Source organism: Ascaphus truei, chromosome 8, assembly GCF_040206685.1.
Source record: "Ascaphus truei isolate aAscTru1 chromosome 8, aAscTru1.hap1, whole genome shotgun sequence".
Classification (NCBI taxonomy): domain Eukaryota; kingdom Metazoa; phylum Chordata; class Amphibia; order Anura; family Ascaphidae; genus Ascaphus; species Ascaphus truei.
This window is the reverse complement of record NC_134490.1, coordinates 45,524,386-45,549,388: the sequence shown is the minus strand read 5'-3', so window position 1 is coordinate 45,549,388 and position 25,003 is coordinate 45,524,386. Positions and strand designations below refer to the sequence as shown.

The 25,003-nt window shown below is 42.5% G+C and overlaps 1 protein-coding gene across 1 annotated transcript in view; it reads right to left on the bottom strand.

The window, feature by feature from the left end:
• Nucleotides 1–25,003, bottom strand: part of CFAP58 (cilia and flagella associated protein 58) — a 62,700-nt gene that overhangs the window by 37,149 nt on the left and 548 nt on the right. Inside the window, exons 2-7 of the mRNA XM_075611818.1 lie at nucleotides 22,291–22,572; nucleotides 21,061–21,209; nucleotides 20,653–20,809; nucleotides 19,139–19,333; nucleotides 17,333–17,470; nucleotides 11,270–11,429 (exon numbers count right to left, since the gene is read on the bottom strand). Of these exons, the coding sequence (XP_075467933.1) occupies nucleotides 11,270–11,429; nucleotides 17,333–17,470; nucleotides 19,139–19,333; nucleotides 20,653–20,809; nucleotides 21,061–21,209; nucleotides 22,291–22,572 (1,081 nt within the window). The remainder of the gene's footprint in view (nucleotides 1–11,269; nucleotides 11,430–17,332; nucleotides 17,471–19,138; nucleotides 19,334–20,652; nucleotides 20,810–21,060; nucleotides 21,210–22,290; nucleotides 22,573–25,003) is intronic.

Sequence of the window (25,003 nt, the reverse complement as noted above, 5' to 3'; positions counted from 1 at the left end):
GGAAGCAGAGAGGGGAAACGCCTCTCCCCAAACAGGTTAAATCATTCTGTTCCTTTTTTCTAAAACTGCAAAGTTCCTTATTTTGTTGTTGGAAGTGGATAAGCCGCTCCAACCCCAGTCAGGGAAAACCTTAGTTAAGTTATTGCTCAGGTGAGCAGGGTTTTGTTTGCTTATGTATTATTTTGTATTCCGTGTGACAGTCTCAGTGCCTGGGACTGAATAAACCAGGCAGTAGCCTGTTTAAAGGAACAGCACGTTACGCCTCGTCATTTAACCTACCCTAAAAGACCGTGTTCTAACAGTCCCGGACAGACGGCGGAGCCCCGGAGTAAGCCGTTTGTCACATATGGTGGAGAATGCGGGCAGAACACTAAAAGGTCTGCGGGTAAAAGAACTTTAAAAAAAAAAAAGGGGGGGGGGGGTTCCAAACAAGATGGAAGACGTGGTGAGTGCACTGGTACGCAATGTCGCTGCCCAGAAAGAGACGAATGCAAACCAGCAACAGACGAATGCAGCCCTGCAAGAGGCGAATGCAGCCCTGCAAGAGGCGAATGCAACCCAGCAAGAGACAAACCGCTTGCTGAGAGAGGAGCAACAACGGTTCGCCCAGGGCTTACAGCAGGAACTCGAGATCCTGAGAGGGGCTATCATTAAGACTCCACTGGCAGAGGCAGGCCCAGTACCAAAAATGACCAGGGCAAGCCACTACCTCCAGAAGATGAGGCCCTCGGATGATGTTGAAACCTATCTTCTCACTTTTGAACGCACGGCACAGAGAGAGGGTTGGCCAGAAGCTGAGTGGGCCAGTCTAATCGCACCCTTCTTAAGTGGCGAACCCCAGAAGGCTTACTTTGATCTAGAGCCAGCCGAAGCTAACGTCTATACAAAATTGAAGTTCGAGATCCTCGCCCGCCTCGGCGTAACCACGGCCGTTCGCGCCCAAAGGTTCCACGCACGGTCCTTCACGTTGGATAAAGCCACCCGATCCCAGATGTATGACCTCATCCACCTCGCTCGGAAGTGGCTACAACCTGATATCAACTCAGCAAGGCACATCGTGGAACGGTTGGTCATGGACCAGTTCTTGAGGAACCTTCCCTCTGCCGTATGCCGTTGGGTCAGTCAGAGTGACCCCCACAATGCAGACGAGCTGGTGGCCCTCGTAGAAAGGTAGAATGCAGCAGAAGAGCAACTGCAACCCACAGTCATGGAGCATCCCCACTACCCAAGGTTCCAGGACTCTTCCAGAGACGGTAAAAGGGTACCAGGGTTAAGGGGGGCTGAAGAGCGACGACCGCCTTCACACAGCACCAGCAACAGTGGCTCGTATACTAAGGGCAACAGCCAACATGGAGAGCCGAAAAAGGACACAGACTATGTACCTAATGTGTAAATTGTTATGAGAGGGGCCACACCGCGAAAGTTTGCCCACTAAATACTGAACCAATGCAATGCAACAGCGTTGAACCTTATTCGTTGTGGTCTCAATGTATGGGCCCTAGCCCAGAGGACCCCTTGAATAACCATCTCTGGGCATTGGTAAAAGTAAATAGTAAGAGGGTTCGGGCACTACTTGACTCTGGGAGTATGGTTGCACTAGTGTCTGAATATCTGTTGCCTATTGGAAAAAAACAGGTAAACAATTCACAAAGAGTGGCAATTTGTTGTATACATGGGGATAATCACGAATATTCCACTGTTGATGTTCTTATTGAAACAGAGTTTGGTTCTTTAGATTTCAAAGTGGGTATAGTACCCAAACTGGGACATGATATGTTAATAAGGACCGACTTTCCCCATTTTCTAAAAATGTGGTCCTCCTCTCAGAATAGCGCCCAAAGTTCAATAGCGGAACATAAAGAAGTAACAGAAGAAACAAATCCTTTCCCTTTTTCAGAAATGGAGGTTGACGAGGGCCCAAATAAAAAGGGGAAAGAGGAAGAGGGCTGTAAAATCCCCTTTCCCATGGCCACCTTGGTAGGGAATACCCCAAATCAAGATGTTGAACAGGCGCTTACCACCCCAGAACAGGATAAGACCTTCGCAGACCTAGAAGTCAGTCCTGGGAGTTTTAAGAAGGCCTAGTGGGAAGACCCCACATTAGCGGAAGCAAGGGGGAATATACGGGACCAGAATAGTACTCCTGGCCAACCAGATAGGTCACTTGCCTAGCCCTACTTCGAGGTAGAGAATGACCTAGTATATCGGGTTGATAAAAGGAAATCCATTATAACTAAACCATTGTTGGTACCACGGACATTCCGTAATGTAGTATTACACCTCGCACAGTCACACATTGGGGGGACACGTAGGGGTGGAAAAGACAAAAGAAAAGGTTCTCTGAAGCTTCTATTGGCCTGGGGTTCTGGCAGAAATGACAAATTATTGCTCCTCATGCCCAGAATGTCAGATCACCGCCACGTTCAAATCGTATCGTAGCCCATTGGTACTCCTTCCCATAATAGATGTACCATTTGACCGGATTGCTATGGATCTAGTAGGACCCCTATTAAAGTCTGCTAGGGGACATCAGCATATATTGGTAATATTAGATTATGCCACCCGATATCCGGAGGCAATTCCCCTACGTAGCACCTCTGCTAAAAACATAGCAAAAGAGTTAATAGTCCTGTTTACCCGGGTCAGAATTCCTAAAGAGATCTTAACTGACCAGGGAACACCATTTATGTCCCAAGTAACAAAAGAGTTATGTAAACTCCTAAAAATCAAGCATCTCAGAACCTCAGTCTATCTTCCACAAACAGATGGTTTAGTGGAACAATTCAATAAAACCTTAAAAAGCATGTTACGCCGGGCAGTCGATAAGGATGGGAAAAACTGGGATTGTTTGTTACCATACCTGTTATTTGCCATTAGGGAGGTTCCCCAATCATCCACAGGCTTCTCCCCGTTTGAACTATTGTATGGCCGACACTCAAGGGGCTTACTGGATATAGCCAAAGAGACTTGGGAACACGAGGTTACCCCATACAGAAGTGTAATAGAGCATGTTGCCCAGATGCAGGACTGCATAGCTGCAGTCCTACCTATAGTGAGGGAACACATGGAAAAAGCTCAAGAGGCACAGAGGAATACGTATAATAAGGGTGCTAGGGTCAGAATTTTTTTTCCAGGCGATAGGGTGCTAGTTCTGGTTCCCACCGTAGAGAGTAAATTCCTTGCTAAGTGGCATGGGCCATATGAGGTCTTGGAAAGAGTGGGAGAAGTAAATTACAAGGTGAGACAGCCAGGTAGGAGGAAACCTGAGCAAATTTACCATGTAAACCTACTTAAGTCCTGGAAAGATAGAGAGGTCTTGTTAACCCTAGTACCCCCAGGTCCGTCAGAGAATCGAGAAACTGACCCAGAGGTTAGCATAGCTGAAACCCTGTCCGTTCATCAGAAACGAGAGGTCCAGAATTTAGTGAGAAGAAACAAAGAAGTCTTCTCTACACAGCCAGGTAGAACTAGCGTAATTGAACATGACCTAGTCTCTGAACCGGGGGTCCGAGTTAACCTTAAACCGTACCGAATTCCAGAGGCCAAAAGAGAGGCTATAAGTTTAGAGGTTAAAAAAATGCTAAAACTAGGCGTAATTGTGGAATCTCAAAGTGGGTGGAACAGCCCTATAATTTTAGTTCCAAAGTCAGACGGTACAACAAGGTTTTGCAATGACTAACGTAAACTAAACGCTGTGTCAAAATTTGATACTTTTCCTATGCCCAGGGTTGGTGAACTGGTAGAGAGACTGGGCAAAGCCCGATATCTCACGACCCTAGACCTAACAAAAGGGTACTGGCAGGTTCCCCTCACAGAAAGGGCAAAAGAAAAGACAGCCTTCTCAACCCCAGACGGCCTCTTTCAGTCTAGGGTGCTGCCTTTTGGCTTACATGGAGCTCCCGCCACATTCCAAAGAATGATGGATACAATTTTAAAGCCACATGCTCAATATGCTCTGCCGCCTACCTGGATGATGTGGTAATCATAGTTACATAGTAGATGAGGTTGAAAAAAGACGTAGGTCCATCAAGTTCAACCTATGCTAAATTTAGACAACAGATACTTTATCCTATATCTATACTTACTTATTGATCCAGAGGAAGGCAAACAAAAAACCCCATTAAGGGGAAAAATTAATTCCTTCCTGACTCCAAGAATTGGCAATCGAATTAATCCCTGGATCAACATTCTTCCCATGTAAACTTATTTGGTATATCCCTGTATACCTTTCCCATCTAAAAAGATGTCCAACCTTTTTTTGAACAAATCTATTGTATCTGCCATCACAGTCTCCATGGGTAGTGAATTCCACATTTTAACTGCCCTTACTGTAAAGAACCCTTTCCTTTGTTGCTGGTGAAATTTCCTTTCCTCCAACCTTAAGGGATGGCCCCGAGTCCTTTGTACTGCCCGTGGGATGAATAGTTCTTTTGAAAGCTCCTTGTATTGTCCCTGAATATATTTGTATATAGTTATCATATCCCCTCTTAGACGCCTCTTTTCTAATGTAAATAAATCTAATTTAGCTAGCCTCTCCTCATAAGTTAGAATGTCCATCCCCTTTATTAATTTGGTGGCTCTTCTCTGCACTCTCTCTAGTTCCATAATGTTTTTTCTTAGGATTGGTGCCCAAAATTGTACTCCATATTCAAGGTGTGGTCTTACTAATGCTTTGTAAAGGGGCATAATTATGTTTACTTCCCTTCCATCCATTGCCCGTTTGATGCAAGATAAGATCTTGTTTGCCTTTGCAGCTACTGCATGACATTGGGCACTATTGCTAAGCCTGCTGTCTACAAGCACTCCTAAATCCTTCTCCATCAAGGATTCCCCTAATATATCTCCATTTAATTTGTAAGTCGTCTTTTTATTCTTGCATCCCAAATGCATAACCTTACATTTATCTGTATTAAACCTCATCTGCCATTTACCTGCCCACGTTTCCAGTCTCTCCAAGTCCTTCTGAAGAGAAATTACATCCTGCTCTGATTCTATTACCTTACACAATTTAGTATCATCAGCAAAGATGGAGACTTTGCTGTCGATCCCAACCTCAAGGTCATTAATAAACAAGTTAAAAAGCAGGGGTCCCTGTACCGATCCCTGAGGTACTCCACTCACAACTTTAGCCCAACCTGAAAAAGTTCCATTTATGACAACCCTCTGTTGTCTGCCCTTTAACCAGTTTTCAATCCAGGTGCATATATTATTACTGAGTCCAATTTTCTTTATTTTGTACACCAACCTCTTGTGTGAAACCGTATCAAAAGCCTTTGCAAAATCTAAGTAGACCACATCAACTGCATTACCCTGGTGTAAAGTCCTACTTACCTCCTCAAAGAAACAAATAAGGTTAGTTTGGCAAAATCTATCCTTCATAAATCCATGCGGACTATTACTAATAATTTTGTTTTCCATTAGGTATTCCTGAATATTATCCCGTATTAAACCTTCAAGTAGTTTCCCTACTATTGTATGTCTTTATTTATTTATTTATACTATTGAAGTCAGGCTTACAGGTCTGTAATTTCCCGGTTGTGATCTAGCTCCCTTTTTAAATATAGGCACCACATCTGCTTTACGCCAATCTTGTGGTACTAAGCCTGTGGAAATTGAGTCTTGAATATTAAATATAATGGTTTTGCTATTACTGAGCTTAACTCCTTGAGAACTCTTGGATGTATGCCATCGGGGCCAGGTGCCTTATTTACTTTAATTTTTTCAAGTCGCTTATGAACTGCTTCCTCAGTTAACCAATTGTTCATTAATATGGAGGTTGTGGCTTCTTCCTGAGGCACTACTATTGAACTTGATTCTTCCCTGGTAAACACAGAGGCAAAGAATTTGTTTAATACCTCAGCTTTTTCCTTATCTCCAATAATCTGCCTACCCATCTCACACTGAAAGGGTCCTATATTTTCTTTTCTCATTTTTTTGTTATTAAGGCACTTAAAGAACTTTTTAGGGTTGACCTTACTTTCTATTGCAATCCTTTTTTCATTATCCATTTTTGCTAATTTGATTGCCCTTTTGCAATTTTTATTACATTCCTTATAATTCTGATACAATGTCTCTGTCCCTTCTGACTAAAAGAATCTAAACGCCTTCCTCTTCTTGCCCATTTCCTCCCCTACCTGTTTATTTAGCCACATTGGTTTTGACTTATTTCTTTTATACTTATTACCGAAGGGTATACACTGATAAGTGTGCTTTTCTAACAATGTTTTAAAGACTGCCCATTTATCTTCTACATGTTTCCCTGCAAAAACATCATCCCATTGTATTACTACTAGATTAGACTTCAGTTTATTAAAATCTGCCTTTCTAAAGTTTAAAGTCTTTGTTGAACCCAAGTAATCTGTTTTTTGATAATTTATTTCAAATGAGACCATGTTATGGTCACTGTTACCCAAATGTTCCAGGACTTGAATATTTGTTATTACTTTTACAGGCATATCCCGCATTAACGTATGCAATGGGACCGGAGCATGTATGTAAAGCGAAAATGTACTTAAAATGAAGCACTACCTTTTTTCCACTTATCGATGCACGTACTGTACTGCAATCGTCATATACGTGCATAACTGATGTAAATAACACATTTGTAACAGGCTCCATAGTCTCCCCGCTTGCGCACAGCTTCGGTAGAGGTAGGGAGCCGGTATTGCTGTTCAGGACGTGCTGATAGGCGCATGCGTGAGCTGCTGTTTGCCTACTGGGCGATATGTCCTTACTCGCGAGTGTACTTAAGGTGAGTGTCCTTAAACTGGGGTATTCCTGTACATTGTTTGATATGACCAAATCCAGAACTGCCCCTCTCCTGGTTGGTTCCTCAATAATTTGGGTCATATAATTGTCTTTAAGCACCCCCAAAAACCTGTTTCCTTTTGTTGTAACGCTAATCTCATTGTCCTAGTCTATGTCTGGATAATTAAAATCCCCCATTATGCAAACATGACCCAGTTTTGATGCCTTCTCCATTTGCAAATGTATTTTAGCTTCCTCAATCTCACAGATATTTGGTGGTTTATAGCATATTCCCACAAACATTTTCTTTATACTTTTACCTCCACTGCTAATTTCTATCCACAAAGTCTCTACATTTTCATCATTAGGTTCATAGACATCATCCCTTATAATAGGTTTTAGATCCGGTTTAACATATAAACATACTCCACCTCCCCTTCTATTTGTTCGATCCTTCCGAAAAAGAGAATAATCCTCTAAATTAACTGTCCAGTCATGAGTTTCATCCCACCATGTTTCAGTAATGCCTATGATAACATACTGCTCCCTTGCAGCTATTAATTCAAGCTCCCCCCCATTTTATCTGTCAGGCTTCTTGCATTAGCAAGCATGCATTTAAGTTTTTTTTCAGCCTGTACTATTATCTTATCTGCTCCTTCCTTTCTGCTCCCACTTGGTTTAATCTTTAGAAGTTTTCTAGTATTATCTGTATTTACTATGGGTGTCTCACTGCTTGTCAAACTTGCACTTGCCCCCATTCTACCTCCATACCCCCTTGTATCCTCATCTATTCCATTTAGTTCATTATCTGTTTCATTCCCCTCCCCCATCCAGCCTAGTTTAAAATCTCCTCCAACCTTTTTAGCATTCTCCCCCCTAGCACAGAAGATCCCTCTTCATTGAGGTGCAATCCGTCCCTAGAATATAAATGGCACCATAGTGAAGATTGGCAATCCCACCTTCCAAAGGTCCAAGCTGTGCTTGACGCAGTTCGGTCTGCTGGACTAACTGTTAACCCCGCTAAATGCACTATTGGTCTGGAGGAGACCAAGTATCTAGGGTATTCTATTGGCAGAGGTTTACTCAAACCCCAAACACTCAAAGTAGAGGCGATACAAAATTGGCAAAGGCCAGTTACAAAAAACAAGTAAGAACCTTTTTGGGATTAATTGGCTACTATAGAAGGTTTATTCCCAATTTTGCAACTAAGGCAACCCCACTAACCAACCTCACAAAAGCAAGAGGGCCGCTAATGGTAAAGTGGTCCCTCGAAACCGCACAGGCCTTTAGAAGCCTGAAAGAAGCTCTCTGTGCCCAACCAGTGTTGGTCACACCTGTCTTCTCTAAAGAGTTTTTAGTCCAAACCGACGCATCTGAGGTAGGGCTGGGGGCTGTACTCTCCCAGGAGTCTCAAGGTGAGGAGCACCCCATCCTTTATTTAAGTAGGCAACTAAATCCCCAGGAGAAAAATTACTCCATAGTCGAGAAAGAGTGTCTCGCAATAAAGTGGACGCTGTAGAGACACTCAAATACTATCTGTTGGGGAGAAAATTCTGGTTGGTCACAGATCATGCACTCCCTAATATCCATGGTCGTTCATCCCTCGAGGTCTGAGCTGGTGGGGAGGATATGTGACAGAAACCAGGGGATGGTAATAAATTCCATATATAGGGCTCCCAGGATACTGAACAGTTTCTATCCTGTTTAGGCTGAAAAGTGCAGCCTCAGAATGCATGCACTCCATCCCACAGTTTGGCAAGTGCTGGAACTGAGGGATGAGGGATCCAGACCAGAGTTTGTCTGCTACCTGATTTCTGTCACCTGTCCTGCTAGTTAGAAATCAGGTATTTAAGGCTGATTTCCTGGTTCCTCTGCCCTCTCCCCAAGAGCCTGGAGGCAGGAAGGCTGCTGGAAGCAGAGGGGGGAAACGCCTCTCCCCAAACAGGTTAAATCATTCTGTTCCTTTTTTCTATAACTGCAAAGTTCCTTATTTTGTTGTTGGAAGTGGATAAGCCGCTCCAACCCCAGTCAGGGAAAACCTTAGTTAAGGTGTTGCTCAGGTGAGCAGGGTTTTGTTTGCTTATGTATTATTTTGTATTCCGTGTGGCAGTCTGAGTGCCTGGGACTGAATAAACCAGGCAGTAGCCTGTTTAAAGGAACAGCACGTTACGCCTCGTCATTTAACCTACCCTAAAAGACCGAGTTCTAACAGTCCCGGACAGACGGCGGAGCCCCAGAGTAAGCCGTTTGTCACAATACATACATACATACAGCACCCGAGCAAGTTAATATGATTCTACATAAATTCAGCTAATATATATATATATATATATATGGAAAAAAGGAAAGAGAAAGAAACAGGCGCACACCTAGTGCATTACCATAATAAAAATTATATTAAAGGAACATAAAATCTATAAAATGCCCACTCACAAAAGTACAGCAATCAATAGCATGTATGAGATAGGCTCTCATGTGCCAACAGCTCGATCATCAGCGTCCGGCTCAGGTCAGTGGCGTCATCACGTAACCCTCCTTCGTGCAGCCGAAACCGGAAACGGAATACCTCGCATTCAGTGTTCAACGAGAGAGGTCCCTCAAGGGAACAGTGCTTAGAAAGTCCTTTAGATAGTTGTAAAACGGCCGTGGAACACACACAAGAGCCAAAATCTGACTGCAAGCAGCAACAATGTTCGTGGGCAAATGGCGGCCGCAATCTAACCACAACCTACGCGTTTCATCATCGATGATGACTTCTTCAGGGGACAATATATATATATATATATATATATATATATATATAAAAAAACAAGGTTATATCACCATGTGTGTTACTTAGTAACAAAGTAACTGGAAATCCATTGTGTAATTCATATGTTTGGAAACAGAGAGGGAAATAGAAGCAGTTACTGGGCAAAATGCCATAGAAAGTAGCTGTACTGTGTCTATGTTATGGAGAGCACACTGCTTTTAAACACGAGGAGCAAAACTTTGACCAACATTTTTTCTAAAGCTTTACAGAATATTTATGCAACAACCACAAAGAGGGCAGTCCCATTAACAGTGATATTGTTGTTGGATTAGATCCAGACCCCCCCCCCCCCTCCATCTCCCAATTGACAACACAAACAAATAGATCATTAGCTATGTTCAGATGGGAAGTATACTATGAAAATGTGTATAATAGAGAAGAATTAATACATAGATGGTTTGCATTTACAGGAAGTGATGGACAAATGCAAGGTTCTGGGTCAAGGGCGCTAAACAATTATCTAGAGGGACGCTGTACAGAATTGAGTATTTATTTACAATAATTGTACAAATTTAAACTACGGCTGGTCAAGAGATGGGCCAATGATGATTTTGATATTTTTGCTTGTGTCTGTCTGTTTGGATTAAGGTACACCTCTGTTCCTATTATGATCTATAAACCCCTTAGAAGCCATCACTGTTTTGTTTAAAATTTGGTTTTAATGTTAGTATGTTTATGGTTTTATTTTATCTTTTAAATGGTAATCTTCTGTAAAGAGAACAAAAAAAAAGTGTGTGTGTATATATATATATGTATGTACACGATAAAAGGTGTGTATATCAGGCCTCACAGATTTAACAGAAAATCTAAAGTTGGAATCAAAATATTGTGTGTCTTTTCATGTAAGAAAGAAAGAACTGTGTGGTGCTCTAAACATAGACCCCAAAGATTTTCAAGTCATTTAAGATATAAATGCCATAGCTTGTAGCCTCGAAGTATCCCGTATATAGTGTGACCTCTTACAGAATAAAACACCTATTCCATTATATATCAATAAACTGGATGAGCACCACCTCTTGAATGGTGAGTGCTCACACCTGCTGGTGTCCAGCCAAAAGCATTGAATAGGAATATTGCGGTGTACCCTGAGTAATAAAACTCACTTGTTTGTAGTAATGGTCCTCAGGGGATTTAATCTTCGCAGGTGTGTGCTGCCGGTACTCCATAAACGTCAACAGGATTCACAAAGGAGAGTTGGAGCACTACCACAAAAAACGATTGCTAGAGAGTGTGTCCCAAAGAAATCAGGGTTTATTGGATCAGAGCATGGTTGACAAGAAAAAACGAGCCCTCAGGCCCCCACCAACGCGTTTCGAGCTTCCGCTCTTTTTACCTTGAGAAAGAGCGGAAGCTCGAAACGCGTTGGTGGGGGCCTGAGGGCTCGTTTTTTCTTGTCAACCATGCTCTGATCCAATAAACCCTGATTTCTTTGGGACACACTCTCTAGCAATCGTTTTTTGTGGTAGTGCTCCAACTCTCCTTTGTGAATCCTGGTGTCTTTTCATGTAAACGATGTAGGCATATGGTTTTCTTTATATGATGCTTTGTTTCAATGTATATGTCAATCTACAATAAAGAATTGTTAAAAACAAAACAAAAAAAACAGTGATATTGTACTACAATATGATGCAGGCGACTCTGGCAGTGCAAGAGTTAAACAGGGTAGACGTTTTGGCTTGTAGAGAAATAAAACATTGGTACATACTGTACCTCTCTCAAGTCCGGTGATTTGGTTTTTCAGAGTCTCCCTCTGCTGCTCCACCTCAGTCTTTTGTTCCTCCCCTTGGCGAAACTTTCTCTGTATTGCTTCCCTGACCTTGGAAAGCTTTGAGACCTCCTGTCGCATCTGATTCACCTCTTCTTGTTTAGACTAGTAACATCAAGGAGTAAGTCTTATGGGTATGAAGATTAAATATGCAATCCTGCCAACTGTACTGGAAACTGAGACTATTCTGAAATCTTTATCAAAACAGATTATTTCTTTGTAAAATAGAACATAAAAAAACAATTGTAATAATTATGTAAAAGTGATACAAGGTAAAAATAAGCGCAAATAACACCACTTAACCAAAAGAAACAAAAAATATATACTGGCCTTAGAAAGTGCAGCTCCCGGAACAGGATTCAGACCAAATCCAACCAGCAATCGACGAAGAATAGCAGGTGCGCAATTCTCATCAGGACATAGTGGGGATAAATAAAGACACCAAAATAGTGCAATATTGTCAAACACAGCAATGCAGTCAATGTTGAAGTTTCTATAAAGTTTGCACTCACGTGTTGAACGTGATACACAGGCGTTGTGGTTGTTAGAAGTAACCAACTTTTGTTATAACCGGACAGATGCTCCGGATCAACACCCATATTATTCCATAGGAAGGAAGGGAAATCCACATACAAAAGGAAAAAGCAAAAATAGTATAATATTGCTTTTTAATATTAAAAACACAAAGTATTACACTTACATAAGTGCCTTTGTGGTAGGCATTCAGACCACCCTGGGTCAAATGGACAGGTAGCACTCCACACAGCAACAGCTTGCTCCACGGCCGATTTAGCAATTGTTTAGCTGAGCGATGCAGTCCTCCACTCTGAATGTCACCAGCCAGGTCACTCTGTAATCCACGACGTCACCCTACGCGCGTTTCTACTCAATAGTCTTCCACAGTGGCTAATCTAACCTTCTGTGCTGTTTCCCTTCCTTAAGTAACCCGCCGCCTCCAGTTTCAATTGCGGCGCGCTACGTGTGACGTCATTACGTCCGACGTCACCCAACGCGTCATCGCGTGTGTTCAGGGTCTAATCGCGCTCTTAACGCTATGTGCAATAGCGATTTGAACTGTAACACAGCTATCATAGGATTCTATCTAAATCCATGTGTGTACTTAGCAGTTTGCACACACAAAAAATGCATATCTCTCAACAGTGTTGCTTTTGTATTATACATGTCTAGCACTTCTACCATAATAACAAATTGGCAAGTGCAACATATATCTTGTGTCTAACATTATCATAATAACAAGTTGACAAGTTAACAATACATTTGTCATACAATCATTTATACAATACACATAAAATCTTTTATATATGAATTCACATATTACTAAGGATATCTCTGCATGTGTGTATACATTGCAATATTATAATTACACATAGTATACATCTAATCTGTTTCTAATGGATGATATCTTTTTAGATGGATATCTAAAATGCAAAACAAAGAGAAAATATATCATTAAAACTTAAAACTTTAAAAAAGTTAACTCTAAAATAGTCAAATCAAAATATAAAACCAAGGGGAATTATATACCAGAAATAATATAATCACAAAATATATGTTATAATGACATCAAGTTTTAATATGTTTTAATGATATATTTTATCTTTGTTTTGCATTTTAGATATCCATCTAAAAAGAGATCATCCATTTGAAACAGATTAGATGTATACTATGTGTAGTTTGATCAGAATAGGATACCCTAGATAGATTGTATTGCACATTCTTGCCACTGCTGCTCTGTTTGGGTGTATGTATATATTTAGAAATAATTATAATATTGCAATGTATACACACATGCAGAGATAGCCTTGGTAATATGTGAATTCATATATAAAAGATTTTATGTGTATTGTATAAATGATTGTATGACAAATTTATTGTTAACTTGTCAACTTCTTATTATGATAATGTTAGACACATAAGATATATGTTGCACTTGCCAATTTGTTATTATGGTATAAGTGCTAGACATGTATAATACAAAAGCAACACTGTTAAGAGATAGCAGTTTGCACACACAAAAAATGCATAAGTACACACATGGATTTAGATAGAATCCTAGGATAGCTGTGTTACAGTTCAAATCGCTATTGCACATAGCGTTCAGAGCGAGATTAGACCCTGAACACACGCGATGACGTGTTGGATGACGTCGGACGTAATGACGTCACACGTAGCGTGCCGCAATTGAAACTGGAGGCGGCGGGTTACTTAAGGAAGGGAAACAGCACCGAAGGTTAGATTAGCCCCCGAGGAAGACTATTGAGTAGAAACGCGCGTAGGGTGAAGTCGTGGATTACAGAGTGACCTGGCAGGTGACATTCAGAGTGGAGGACTGCATCGCTCAGCTAAACAATTGCTAAATCGGCCGTGGAGCAAGCTGTTGCTGTGTGGAGTGCTACCTGTCCATTTGACCCAGGGTGGTCTGAATGCCTACCACAAAGGCACTTATGTAAGTGTAATACTTTGTGTTTTTAATATTAAAAAGCAATATTATACTATTTTTGCTTTTTCCCTTTGTATATGGATTTCCCTTCCTTCCTATGGAACAATATGGGTGTTGATCCGGAGCATCTGTCCAGTTATAACAAAAGTTGGTTACTTCTAACAACCACAACGCCTGTGTATCACGTTCAACACGTGAGTGCAAACTTTATAGAAACTTCAACATTGACTGCATTGTTGAGTTTGACAATGTTAATATATATTTCAGTAACCATTTTTTATTTCAGTAGCCATTTTGTCTTCTATTATCCTAGTTTTTACTTTTAATGTATGTACTGCTTTAAAATGTGATCAGGTGCTCTGGGCAAGTCTCCTAGAACTTTTAGCCTTGAAGATAAGAGAAAAATGTTAGCTTGTTAGCTTTTTATAAACAAAGCCTTTCTCCCTCACACTCCCACAACTCCCTTTTTCTCACTCCCCTTACTCCCTAGAAATAAGTGAAAGGCACAAATGTAAGCAACATTTAATCTATGTAGCAATAAATTAGGTAGAGAACGTCAGCAAATACCTCTAAGACGCTTCAGCAAAATACCTCTAGAACTCTTTTTGTCTATATAACTCTGCTTGTTATCTTTAATAAACCAGTCTAGTGATTTGAATGCAGAGCTGCATGTGTCTCCTTCATTTTGCTTGACTCCGGGCCCGCTGTTTTCTGCCCACACATTGAACACACAATCTCCCGGGCTAGCTTCCGAGTCGCGGACGGGCATAAAAGATTTACATATTTACAGACAATATTGCACTATTTTGGTGTCTTTATTTATACCCTCTATGTCCTGATGAGATTTGTGCACCTGCTATTCTTCATTAATAATTATGTAAACCTGGTCTCTCCCCACCATTGAGCCCATAAAACATTGAGTGACGCCTACATGTTCCTCTACCACTCGCAGTAAAACATGGTCTCACCCCACCATGGAACCTACAGTATAAAACATTGTGAAAAATTGCCCTTAAAGCTGCAGTTCAGTCTTTTTTTTTTTTTTTTTTTTAATTTTTTTTTTTTTTTTTAATTCAATAGTTTTATGTGGGCAATCTCTAATTACCTAAAGAACTGTCAATTCGTTCTCCATTTATTGATCGGCGAAATTTGGCAACACCTTTAGATATGGGATATGTTTTTCCTCTGCTTCTGTCACTCAGTGGAAGGTCATGAATATTCATGAGCACTCCTGCACTGACATGTGCAAGAGGGAGGGGAGGGCTGACAAAGGGGTGTGCCATGGCTTGTGACAGGACATGAAGGGGTGGTGCCTTAGCAAATGCTTGTTAAAATAGAATACAAGAAAATTGGTCTTTCAAAGTTGTTGTTTTAAAAACAGAAAATGCTAAAAGTAATTTTTCTTACTACAGAACTGATTTATTAAAAAAAAAAAAAAAAAAACACACATGCAGGATATTGACTGAACTGCAGCTTTAACTGCCTCAGCAACTAGTGTGAAATTAACAGGAGCCGGGTCTAAGGGCCACATTCAGGCTCTCGTAGGGCTGCATTCGGCCTGCAGATCACCAGTTAAAGAGCCCTGGAACACAGTATGCAGTGTCCAATAGAACATGGGCTATAGCCTGACCAGCACGCAACAAACATAGGGAAAACATAACTAACAGTAGTAAAAATATAGAACATATTACTCAATGTTTCTGAGCTTCTTTAAGATTCTCCCTGGGGACTCAAACAATAATGAGCAATGTGTTCTGTTGTAAGACTAGATGGGATGACCCATAGAAGGACCTAGACATCAAGCTCCATTAGTTGGATTTTGGCTTCTTGTGCCTGTATTTAGTCCGGGGCAGTTGTAATTAGTAGGGGGGTAGCTGTAGAAGTCAGTGAGGAATTGGCTTACATTTGACAATGACACAGACCTGTGAATTACTTACAGGTTGAGACATTAATACAGTATGCTTGAGATATAAAAGCCCTTTTTCCTAATTAAACATGTTTCTCAATGTTATATATGTCAGAAGATAATGGATTTGTGTTTGCTCTTTGTTTGGATTCTCTGGGTTCTATGGTAATAACCTTTTAATCCATCTTATACTATATTAGTGAAAGCACTGTATGCCTGTCTGGATGTCCGGTGTCCCTAGGGGAAATCTCATTGGTCCCTTGGCCCGCCCGCCCCCGCACACCTCTCATTGGCCTGAGGCGGAGTGACGGGCCAAAGGACGGACACACACACACACACCTCCCCCCCAAAAATAAGTACAACACTCCCCCCCCTTTCACCCCTGTGGACTTGCCCCCCCCAACTGTCACCCCTCTGGCCCTCCTCAACGGCTGGCCGCCCTTGACCACCCACCCTCTCACCCCTTCTCCCTTCCCGGCGCTGGCCTGCAACAACAGAGCCACCCCCTATCACCATTACGGCCCCTTTGCTACGCCCTAACCCCACGCGGCACTTTCCGCCGCGGGTCCTTGAAAACGAGCACGCTACCGGCGGGGATGGGTGGTTTCGGAGAGCAGAGGGGTCTGGCGGCCAGAAGGGGTCTGGCGGCTAGAAGGGGTCTAGCAGTCAGGTTCCCCGCTTCGGGTCCGGCGGCCGCGCACGGTAGGCGGAGGTACAGCCACTGGTGTGCCACATGGTGCTCCCGCAGGGGGAGCACAGGCACTTGCGTGCTCCGAGCGTTAGGCCCGCCCGGTCCCGAGGCGGGAAGTGGAGCGGCCAGCCATGCGGCACCCCCCCCCCCCCAACAACACCCTCTATCAGCACACGTACCCCACATCGCCGCCGCCAGACAGCAGAAACAGAACACTATCACCACCCCTCCTGCCACCACTCTGCGGGACCTCACAAACAGCCCGCTTACCCCCACTCCCCCCCTCTCTCTCCCCCCCTCCCCTCTCTTTCTCCCCCCCCTCCCCTCTCTTTCCCCCCCTCCCTCTCTTTCCCCCCCTCCCTCTCTTTCCCCCCCTCCCTCTCTTTCCCTCCCCCCTCCCCTTTCTTTCTCCCCCCCATCCCTCTCTTTCTCCCCCCCATCCCTCTCTTTCTCCCCCCCTCCCCTTTCTTTCTCCCCCCCTCCCCTTTCTTTCTCCCCCCTCCCCTATCTTTCTCCCCCCTCCTCTCCTCTCTTTCTCCCCCCCCCTCCCCTCTCTTTCTCCCCCCCTCCCCTCTCTTTCTCCCCCCCCTCCCCTCTCTTTCTCCCCCCCCTCCCCTCTCTTTCTCCCCCCCTCCCCTCTCTTTCTCCCCCCCCTCTCTGTCTCCCCCCCCTCTCTTTCTCCCCCCCCCTCCCCTCTCTTTCTCCCTCCCCTCCTCTCTTTCTCCCCCCCTCCCCTCTCTTTCTCCCCCCCTCCCCTCTCTTTCTCCCCCCCTCCCCTCTCTTTCTCCCCCCCTCCCCCTCTTTCTCCCCCCCTCCCCTCTCTTTCTCCCCCCTCCCCTCTCTTTCTCCCCCCCTCCCCTCTCTTCCCCCCCCCTCCCCTCTCTTTCCCCCCCCCTCCCCTCTCTTTCCCCCCCCTCCCCTCCCCTCTCTAATAAGTCCCGTAACGTTACCCTCAGCTCCAGGATCTTCTGTTGGTTCTCCAGAGTTAGTTGGTCGCTCACGATACTGTGCTGTTCATTTTCTTGTTGAAGTTTAGAGTTTCTGATCTGAAACTGTTCCAGTTCTTTGGCGACTCTTTCATTTAGGATCTGTAAGAGATTCATAAAATACAGCAGGTAAGTGATTTTATAATGTGTTTCCTCTCTGCATCTTCTCCTTTAAATGCACCAAAGCAGAAAAAGCCAAGTTAGACATTGATTTTATGAAATCCTTGTGTAAACTATAGTCGAATCCTATAGAAACCAGTGGTGTACTACAAAGAATTTGAAAGCAAACACACAAGGTAGAAACACAGATGAATCCCTTCTCGAGATACAGGGTTGCATCATTTCTCTCCCTCCGTCAGCTACTGTAAACGGATCTTAGTTTTTTTACAACTCTGAGTAAAAGAGAGCTTCACAGCAGCTGGCTGCTACATATTTAATGCACATTTGCCAAAGTGTCGCCTGGGTGTCACTGTAATCATTGAAAATGAGTGTAAAACCGCAATGGGTTTTACCAGCTGTAGGGCAAAAAGGAAATTCTAATCTGGCCGTCGCCTCACATCTTCCAGGCACAGTTGGCTAAAATTAGTGATCTTTAGTGACGTGCTTGTAATAATTAATGCAATAATTGCTAGAATTCTGTTAAGCTTATCGGTTTCATTAACTCATTCTAAACTCGAAGACGTCTCCAGGAATGAGAGGGTTAATCTGTGCTAAGTCACAATGTATATAAGAACACAGAACTTCTCTAGTTAAAACATCTGTGCACATTCCAAATCCCTTTTTGCTAATTGTTTGTAGTATGTGACACCCCTTAAAGAACCAACAAGAGAAGTCCTTATAGATGAGGTAGAATGTACAGAGTAGTGTTGGACCGGGTCCTACATTTTTTTAAAACCGGGTAACGGGTACCCAGAGGATTTGGCACCTTATACCCAGCCGGGTACCCGGCTACCCGGTTTTTCACTTACCTTGGGGTGGAGGAAGCCCGCGGCGACATCTGAACAGGTAAGCAGAGGTGCGGGGGCGGTGGGGCAGCATCAGCGGTCAGTGTGGAGCCCGCGCGGGAGCTGCAGGACTTCATACTGCACTGTGAGCTGGGACCATGTGACCGGAGCAGGAGAAGAAGCTTTCCTATTGGACAGCCGGCTGTCCAATAGGAAAGCTTCTCCTGATCCGGTCACATGGTCCCAGCTCACAGTGCAGTATGGAGTCCTGCAGCTCCCGCGCGGGCTCCACATTACTGTGATGCTGCCCCCGCACCTTTGCTTACCTGTTCAGATGTCGCCGCGGGCTTCCAGCAGGTAAGTAAGAGATACTTTTCAACTACCCTGACATTACCCGGATAACCGGCGCCGGGTCCACTTTCCAGCTGCCAGGTCCGGGTAATTTCCGGGTAGCTGAAAAGCCGCCCGGTAACGGGTAGTACCCGGTACCCGGTACATCACTAGTACAGAGACCTGTGAGGATTTCAGAGATCTGTACACACAAGTACATCATTTTGGTCCATAAAGATAATTACAACAAAGGGTGGTCAAGCACTTTCCCTCATGTTTTGTTGTTGGTTCTAAAGCATTTTTCGGGTTTTGGTTTTGTAAAAAATTCTAGAAATAATTTTAAAAAAAAGGTTGAGGACTGCAGCAGCTGTGAAGCAGGGATGTCCTAAAAACCTGACCTGTTGGTGGCCCTTGAGGACTGGAGTTGCCCACCCCTGATCTAAACTATATAAACAGGTGTCTCATGGGAGTGCGCGGATCAACCAGTCTTTTCTACCTTGTGTTCTTTGAGCTGCTGTTCCAGCCTCTGGAGTTCCTCTTTGTTCTTCAGTAGCGTCTGCTGCATGGACTTAATCTCGACCTGCTTGCTGTCCAGCTCGTTCTGCACATGTTTCAAGTCTTTTTCCAGCTTCTCCTTCTTCCGTGCTTCCCTGGAGGCTTCATTCTGGCGCACTTGTATTTCTTGTTGGAACTGCAGCCAGGCAGGGAAAAGGTGGCATTAGTTTGGCAGTTCTGCTCACTATACAATCCAATAATACCATTATTATACACTACTATACTATTACTTTGTGCGTGTGAGTGTGTTTATTTGATTGTTTACTAACACTATACTAACATTATATGAGTTAAAACACTTATAGGCTTCTGGAATCGCTACTTTAAGGAGGTCGAGGGTGTGTTTGGAACAAATTGGAAACGGCGGTATGTGTGTGAACTAGGCCTGTTTGTTTTTACCTTCATGAAGAGAATAGTAACTGGTCCCTGTACAGGAGCAGATTGGAAACCCATGCTGTGAGCTGCTTGCTGCTGTAGGGACCATTTTCAGGATGGATTAAAATAAAATCCCAGCAAACTTCTCAGCAAGAAAAGTCGCCCTTTTTTACATTCTTCGCATGGCAGGGACAACAAAAACCTTATCCTGTGGCTTTACTCTTGAAAGAGGGTTTGGAAACCAGTGTCAGACATGAACGTATGACCGGTAATTTTTTGTCTTCTGGAGGGTTAAATGCATCAATCACATAAAATGTTGTGAGCAATAGAGAGGCATAAAAAAAGCAGGACCTTTCCTTTTTGAGACAGAATAATGTATTCAAAACATAGTTTCTGACCAACATCTGAGGATTGGGAATAGTGATTCTTTAGTTTGCATTAGATTAGTGAAACAAGTAATAATACTTTGTCCAGCTGGTCTCATCTGTTTTGGAGGTTAGTGGCTCCTCCTTCCCAGGGTTTAAGCTCGCCCCTCCCCACTTTCCAAGTAAGCAGGTTTTCTTTTCATGCAGCTGCTTGTTACAGGTTCAATGCCAGGACAAATCTCCCTCTAATTATAGCGGTAAATAAGAATTTTAATCAGTTAGTGTTAGGACCTGCGAATTGGTAATTCCTTGATGTTGCTCACAGGCTTATACGCTTTGGCCAAAGGGTTAACAAAATGACGCTTTTTCAAGAGATATATAAGTATTTCACTGTGTATTTTTGTCACATTGGATGTTGCTCTGGACTTCTTTGTTTCTTGTTATATACATTTAGCCACGCCCAGTAGCACTCCTTTTGACACATATACATACAGTATATACTGTATATTGTGGTAAATTTGGGGGGTTTCTAAGAGCTTGCTGGGTATCTGTAAGTAATAATAAACCTTTATCTTTGCGTTATCCCCAGTAGAGGAAAGAGGCGTGCAGACCTGTGGGCGTATACATTTATCTTGGGTTGCACAGGTGACCTTATAACACTTCCCATTGTAAAAATATCTGAAGTACATCCCCAAGACAGCACGGCCCCACACACCTGGGTTATAGTCTGCTCTGTTTCTTCCTTTGCCCTCTCGGTTTCCTGCTGTTGCTCCGTCGCTTGCATCAGGCTCTCTCGTAATTTCACCACCTCTGACAAAAGCTGGTCACGCTCTTTGGTTAGTTCTTCCTTGATGTTCAGCAGATCATTCAAACTAAAATGGAAACCGAGAGTTGTTTACAGCCAGGCCCAGTCTTTGTTACTTACTTCAGGCACATTTATATCCTTCCTGACAGTTACCACGTGATTACGAACTTTATAGTGAAGTGAAGGTCTGTATCAAGAAAATAAATTATATATTTGCCATCAAACAGATGCTAGGAAAAGCACTGTATGCAATTCGTAGAGCACCAATCCCTTTGGTGTCCACAATTATAGAGTAAAAAAAAAATGTCATGACCTTACCTGTGCTCTTGGCCCACTGATAATCCAGATCCTTGCTCAACCAGTTTAGTCAAATTGTTAATTTCCTCTTTCAGTGAGTGAATGGTTTCTTTTGCTCGCTGTTCCTTTTCGTAAGCCGTGTCCACCATTTTCCAAGCCTTTTCAATCTCCTAGTAAAAAGAAACACAACAACAGTAACTTAGAACATGAGGGGTGTTCTGCATTATGTGCAAGACTCATACGGCTAATCACAATGTCACTACTACACCTGTCCAAGAAACGCAACTTCTCAGCTGGACCCTTTCAATATTTTTTGCATTTGCCAATTGCTTGGGTCCTTTGTGCTTTATTTTGGATGTGTTACTTACATTTACATTGCATTTGTTTGCATTGATTAACACAATTAAAATGCATATAATATTATTGGCATCTGAGTATCAATAAATATTTGGAAGAGGACAGAAATATTTCCTTTTATTGTTGTTCTCATTCCCGGCAACAGACAAAGCACTCACTACCATTTCATAAATATTATTAATGTTCTGAAAAACATATTGTACAGGTTTCTTTTTATTTAACAACTGATTTCAATATAATTTTAGTTATTAGAATGAAGTCTGCTCAGACATTCATATTAACATTCAAATCACCTGCACTTCATACTTATCGGCCTGCGCTGAGGACATTACACGGAATTACAGAGGGAAAAATGCAATTTCATTTTCAGAGCAACAACTTAATGGTTTCCCGCGCACTAAACATGTCTGCTACTGCTGGCTATGCATGGTGAGTTCTAATACACAAACGTGCAAAGTTCAGCTGTGTAATTAGAAGTGGGACATTAACTAATGTCAGGAAGAATAAAAGACAATCCAAGAAATTAAACTGATCGTTAGCAGAAAATCTACACAACAGGTGCAAAGAAGGTGTGTTAACCTGTGTTACTAACCAAGGGAGGGATGTAAACACGATAGCTTAATACGCAGTTCAACTAATTTGAGATAAGGCTCTTATGTCTACTTTGATTGTATAGCTGGTGCAGGGGCCTCTGCTACTAATGAGGCTCACAATAAAAATGTGTGTACATCAGTAGTGCATTGGAGCAGACACATAGTCTTTAATGCAGAAAAATAAAGATCAAGACCTGGACTCTGAAATCCTGTGATCTTAAGCCTTTTGCTGGAGGCGCGACCTGCATTTCAGTAAGTTTCCCTTTGTAAACTCATTTGATCCTTCCTATAGAAGTCTTACCTTTTTTAATGACTGGATGGTGGTCTGGTCTTCCTGGGACAGTTTAAGGGCTGTGGCCACTTTGGATGAATTAGCCACAATCTCTGCATTTAGCTCCCTGCATTTCGTCATCAAGCGCTTCTCATTTTCATAGGACTTTTTCAGGACACCGTGAAGCTTCTCATATTCCAGCTTGAACTTCTCCAGGCTCTTATCCCCAGTGAGCTCACCGAGCACCTCTTGGAAGTCTTTCTCCAGAGTTTCAACTGCATTTTCTTCACCTATGTTTCTATCTGCCTTTTCCTGCAAAAAGAAAGAAAGAAAGAAAAGACACAAGATGAACAAATGTGGGCTATGTATCCCCTTCTCACGCCTGCAATACCGTGCGTCATGCGTCCCACAAAGAGAATCCCGTTGTAGTTATAGGGATTTTTCCTTTAATAAATATGAAGGTGTTTTTCTGCGCAACTTTTTACAACCAGGAGAATTTGATAAACAGCGTCCTTAATGTAGATATTTTTTCCAGGACCACACAGGACGAAAGTTGGCCCTTGACTTGATTTCAGAGAACGGTGCTGCAATTCAGACTTGGTGGGAGATATTAACGTATATGCCAGTGTACAAACTCTTAACAAAAAGAAGAAAACACCACTTGTGTCTTCATTTTACCAATGCCTGCCAGCCTCTGCCTCTCTCCCAACTGGCCTCTGCCTATTTGCCACTCTGCCAGCCTCTGCCTCTCTATGCAAATGAGTTCCTGGTTCACGAGCTGGGAAGTGGGTAGGTACTAGTGTATATAAAGAACACTTTGAGTCACCTGTCTCTATACACCTGACGAAGGGATGTTTATCTCCCCAAACGTTGTGCTACTATTTCTCTGCACTATGAAGATGTTAAATAAATAATGCAATTTGTGTACTTTTGGACACCAATCCTGTTGTGCAACTACTGTACATCTTGCAAACGACTGTAACTGTTTCTACATTCATACGAAATCTCAAAAACACAAACACGATGTATGCTGCTTTGGAGCAAAAATATAACTTGGAATTTCTCCAAACTGTGATGCTTCATTTTGATCTTAGTGACCTGTCCCGCTGGCACACATCACTGTAATATTGGATTTAACAATGAAAAGTGTTAAACTATGAGTGCATTTCTGCACCCATTGACCTAATGAATACGAAAACTAATTCCAACAGTGGTGCCTGTGAAACTTGGCAGTACTATGCCAAGAACCTTTACATATACATCAACTACACCACAAAGAGACAAAGCTAAAAGTGCATGTGAATCGATAGGGTTGCAGACCTGTCTGAGACATGCAAATGTACCCACAAGTGCTATTTCTATTTATTTTACGTTCCAAGGGTTTCAACTGAAATGTAATGGAACTGAATCATTTAAGGGTACAATCCCATTCCACTATCCTCCCATGCACAATATATTGACCTGTGCTGTGAAACCCTTGGATAGTCGAGGCGCTAAAAGAACATTAATTGATTGACTTCAATAAATATATTGGAACATTGGAATGAAAGAGAACAAGGCTGCGCAAAACCTGCAAAGACAATGTGTAATATAAATATCATTTGTTACTTCAAATTGCAAAATCAGAGTGAAAAAAAGGGGAAGCAAAGGCAATCTGGAAATAATAGTATTTTCGGAAACAGCATTTGAAATTTGAATATTGACACCTTCATATATAGAGTGATGAAGCTGCGTAAATACGGCATCACCAAGTACCAAACACGGCAAACGTTAGTGACTTCGATAGAAAAAATGGAATGGTTCATAAATGTTGTTTGTCTCATGATTCCCTGGAAATGTTTGGAAGATAAGGCGAGATCAAATGAAAGAAACGCGATTTGGGGGGTTTGCGGGGTCGCAGGATACATCAGAAGCAGCTTCACTTCTTTAAGAAAGAGACATTTATGTGAACTCCTTCCAGACCTGCTGTGTATTCATACGACCCTCTGACTGAGAAGGGGGTCAAAATATTGTAATAAATAAACCATATAACCCTTTTATTTAATCATCTCTGCACCATTGTTTAATTCAATCCAAGAATGGTGTCACTGCTGATTGAAGTACTTTGATGCACAGCTCGGGTGCTTCATACATACAAATAACTGCTCATGAGATGACAATAATAGAAGGGTATGGCGCACCCTATTGCCCCTCTCTGTAACATAGGAGGGCAGCTTCACACTTTATTGCCCTATCTATAATACCGGAAGAGGAAAAGTAGTGGAACCTGGCACACAATAAAAAGAAATACAGCCCATAAATGTATGTGCTGCCTGCAGCGTCAGTCAGGAGTCTCTGCAGACCCCACCTACAGTAAAGTAAATAGGATATAGGAGACGCATTAGGCAGCCGGACGCTCCAAAAATTATTTTATTAGTACAAAAAATAGAAAAATCGTCTTAAAAAGTGACGTTTCGGTGCAAAGCTAGGACTGAAACTACATCCTTGATAAAGGGCCTATCTTTGCACAGAAACGTCGGATTGTATGGCAATTTTCTATTTTTTTTAACTAATAAAATAAGTCCCTGGCTGCCTATTGCATTGTCTATATTACGGGAGGGCCACTTCCCATCTTACTGCTCTCTAATTATAATGTTGCCCCTTATTGCCCCTGTATAACAATGTAGGGGTATTTCCTCCCTTATTGCCCCTGTATAACAATGTGGGGGTATTTCCTCCCTTATTGCCCCAGTATAATAATGCT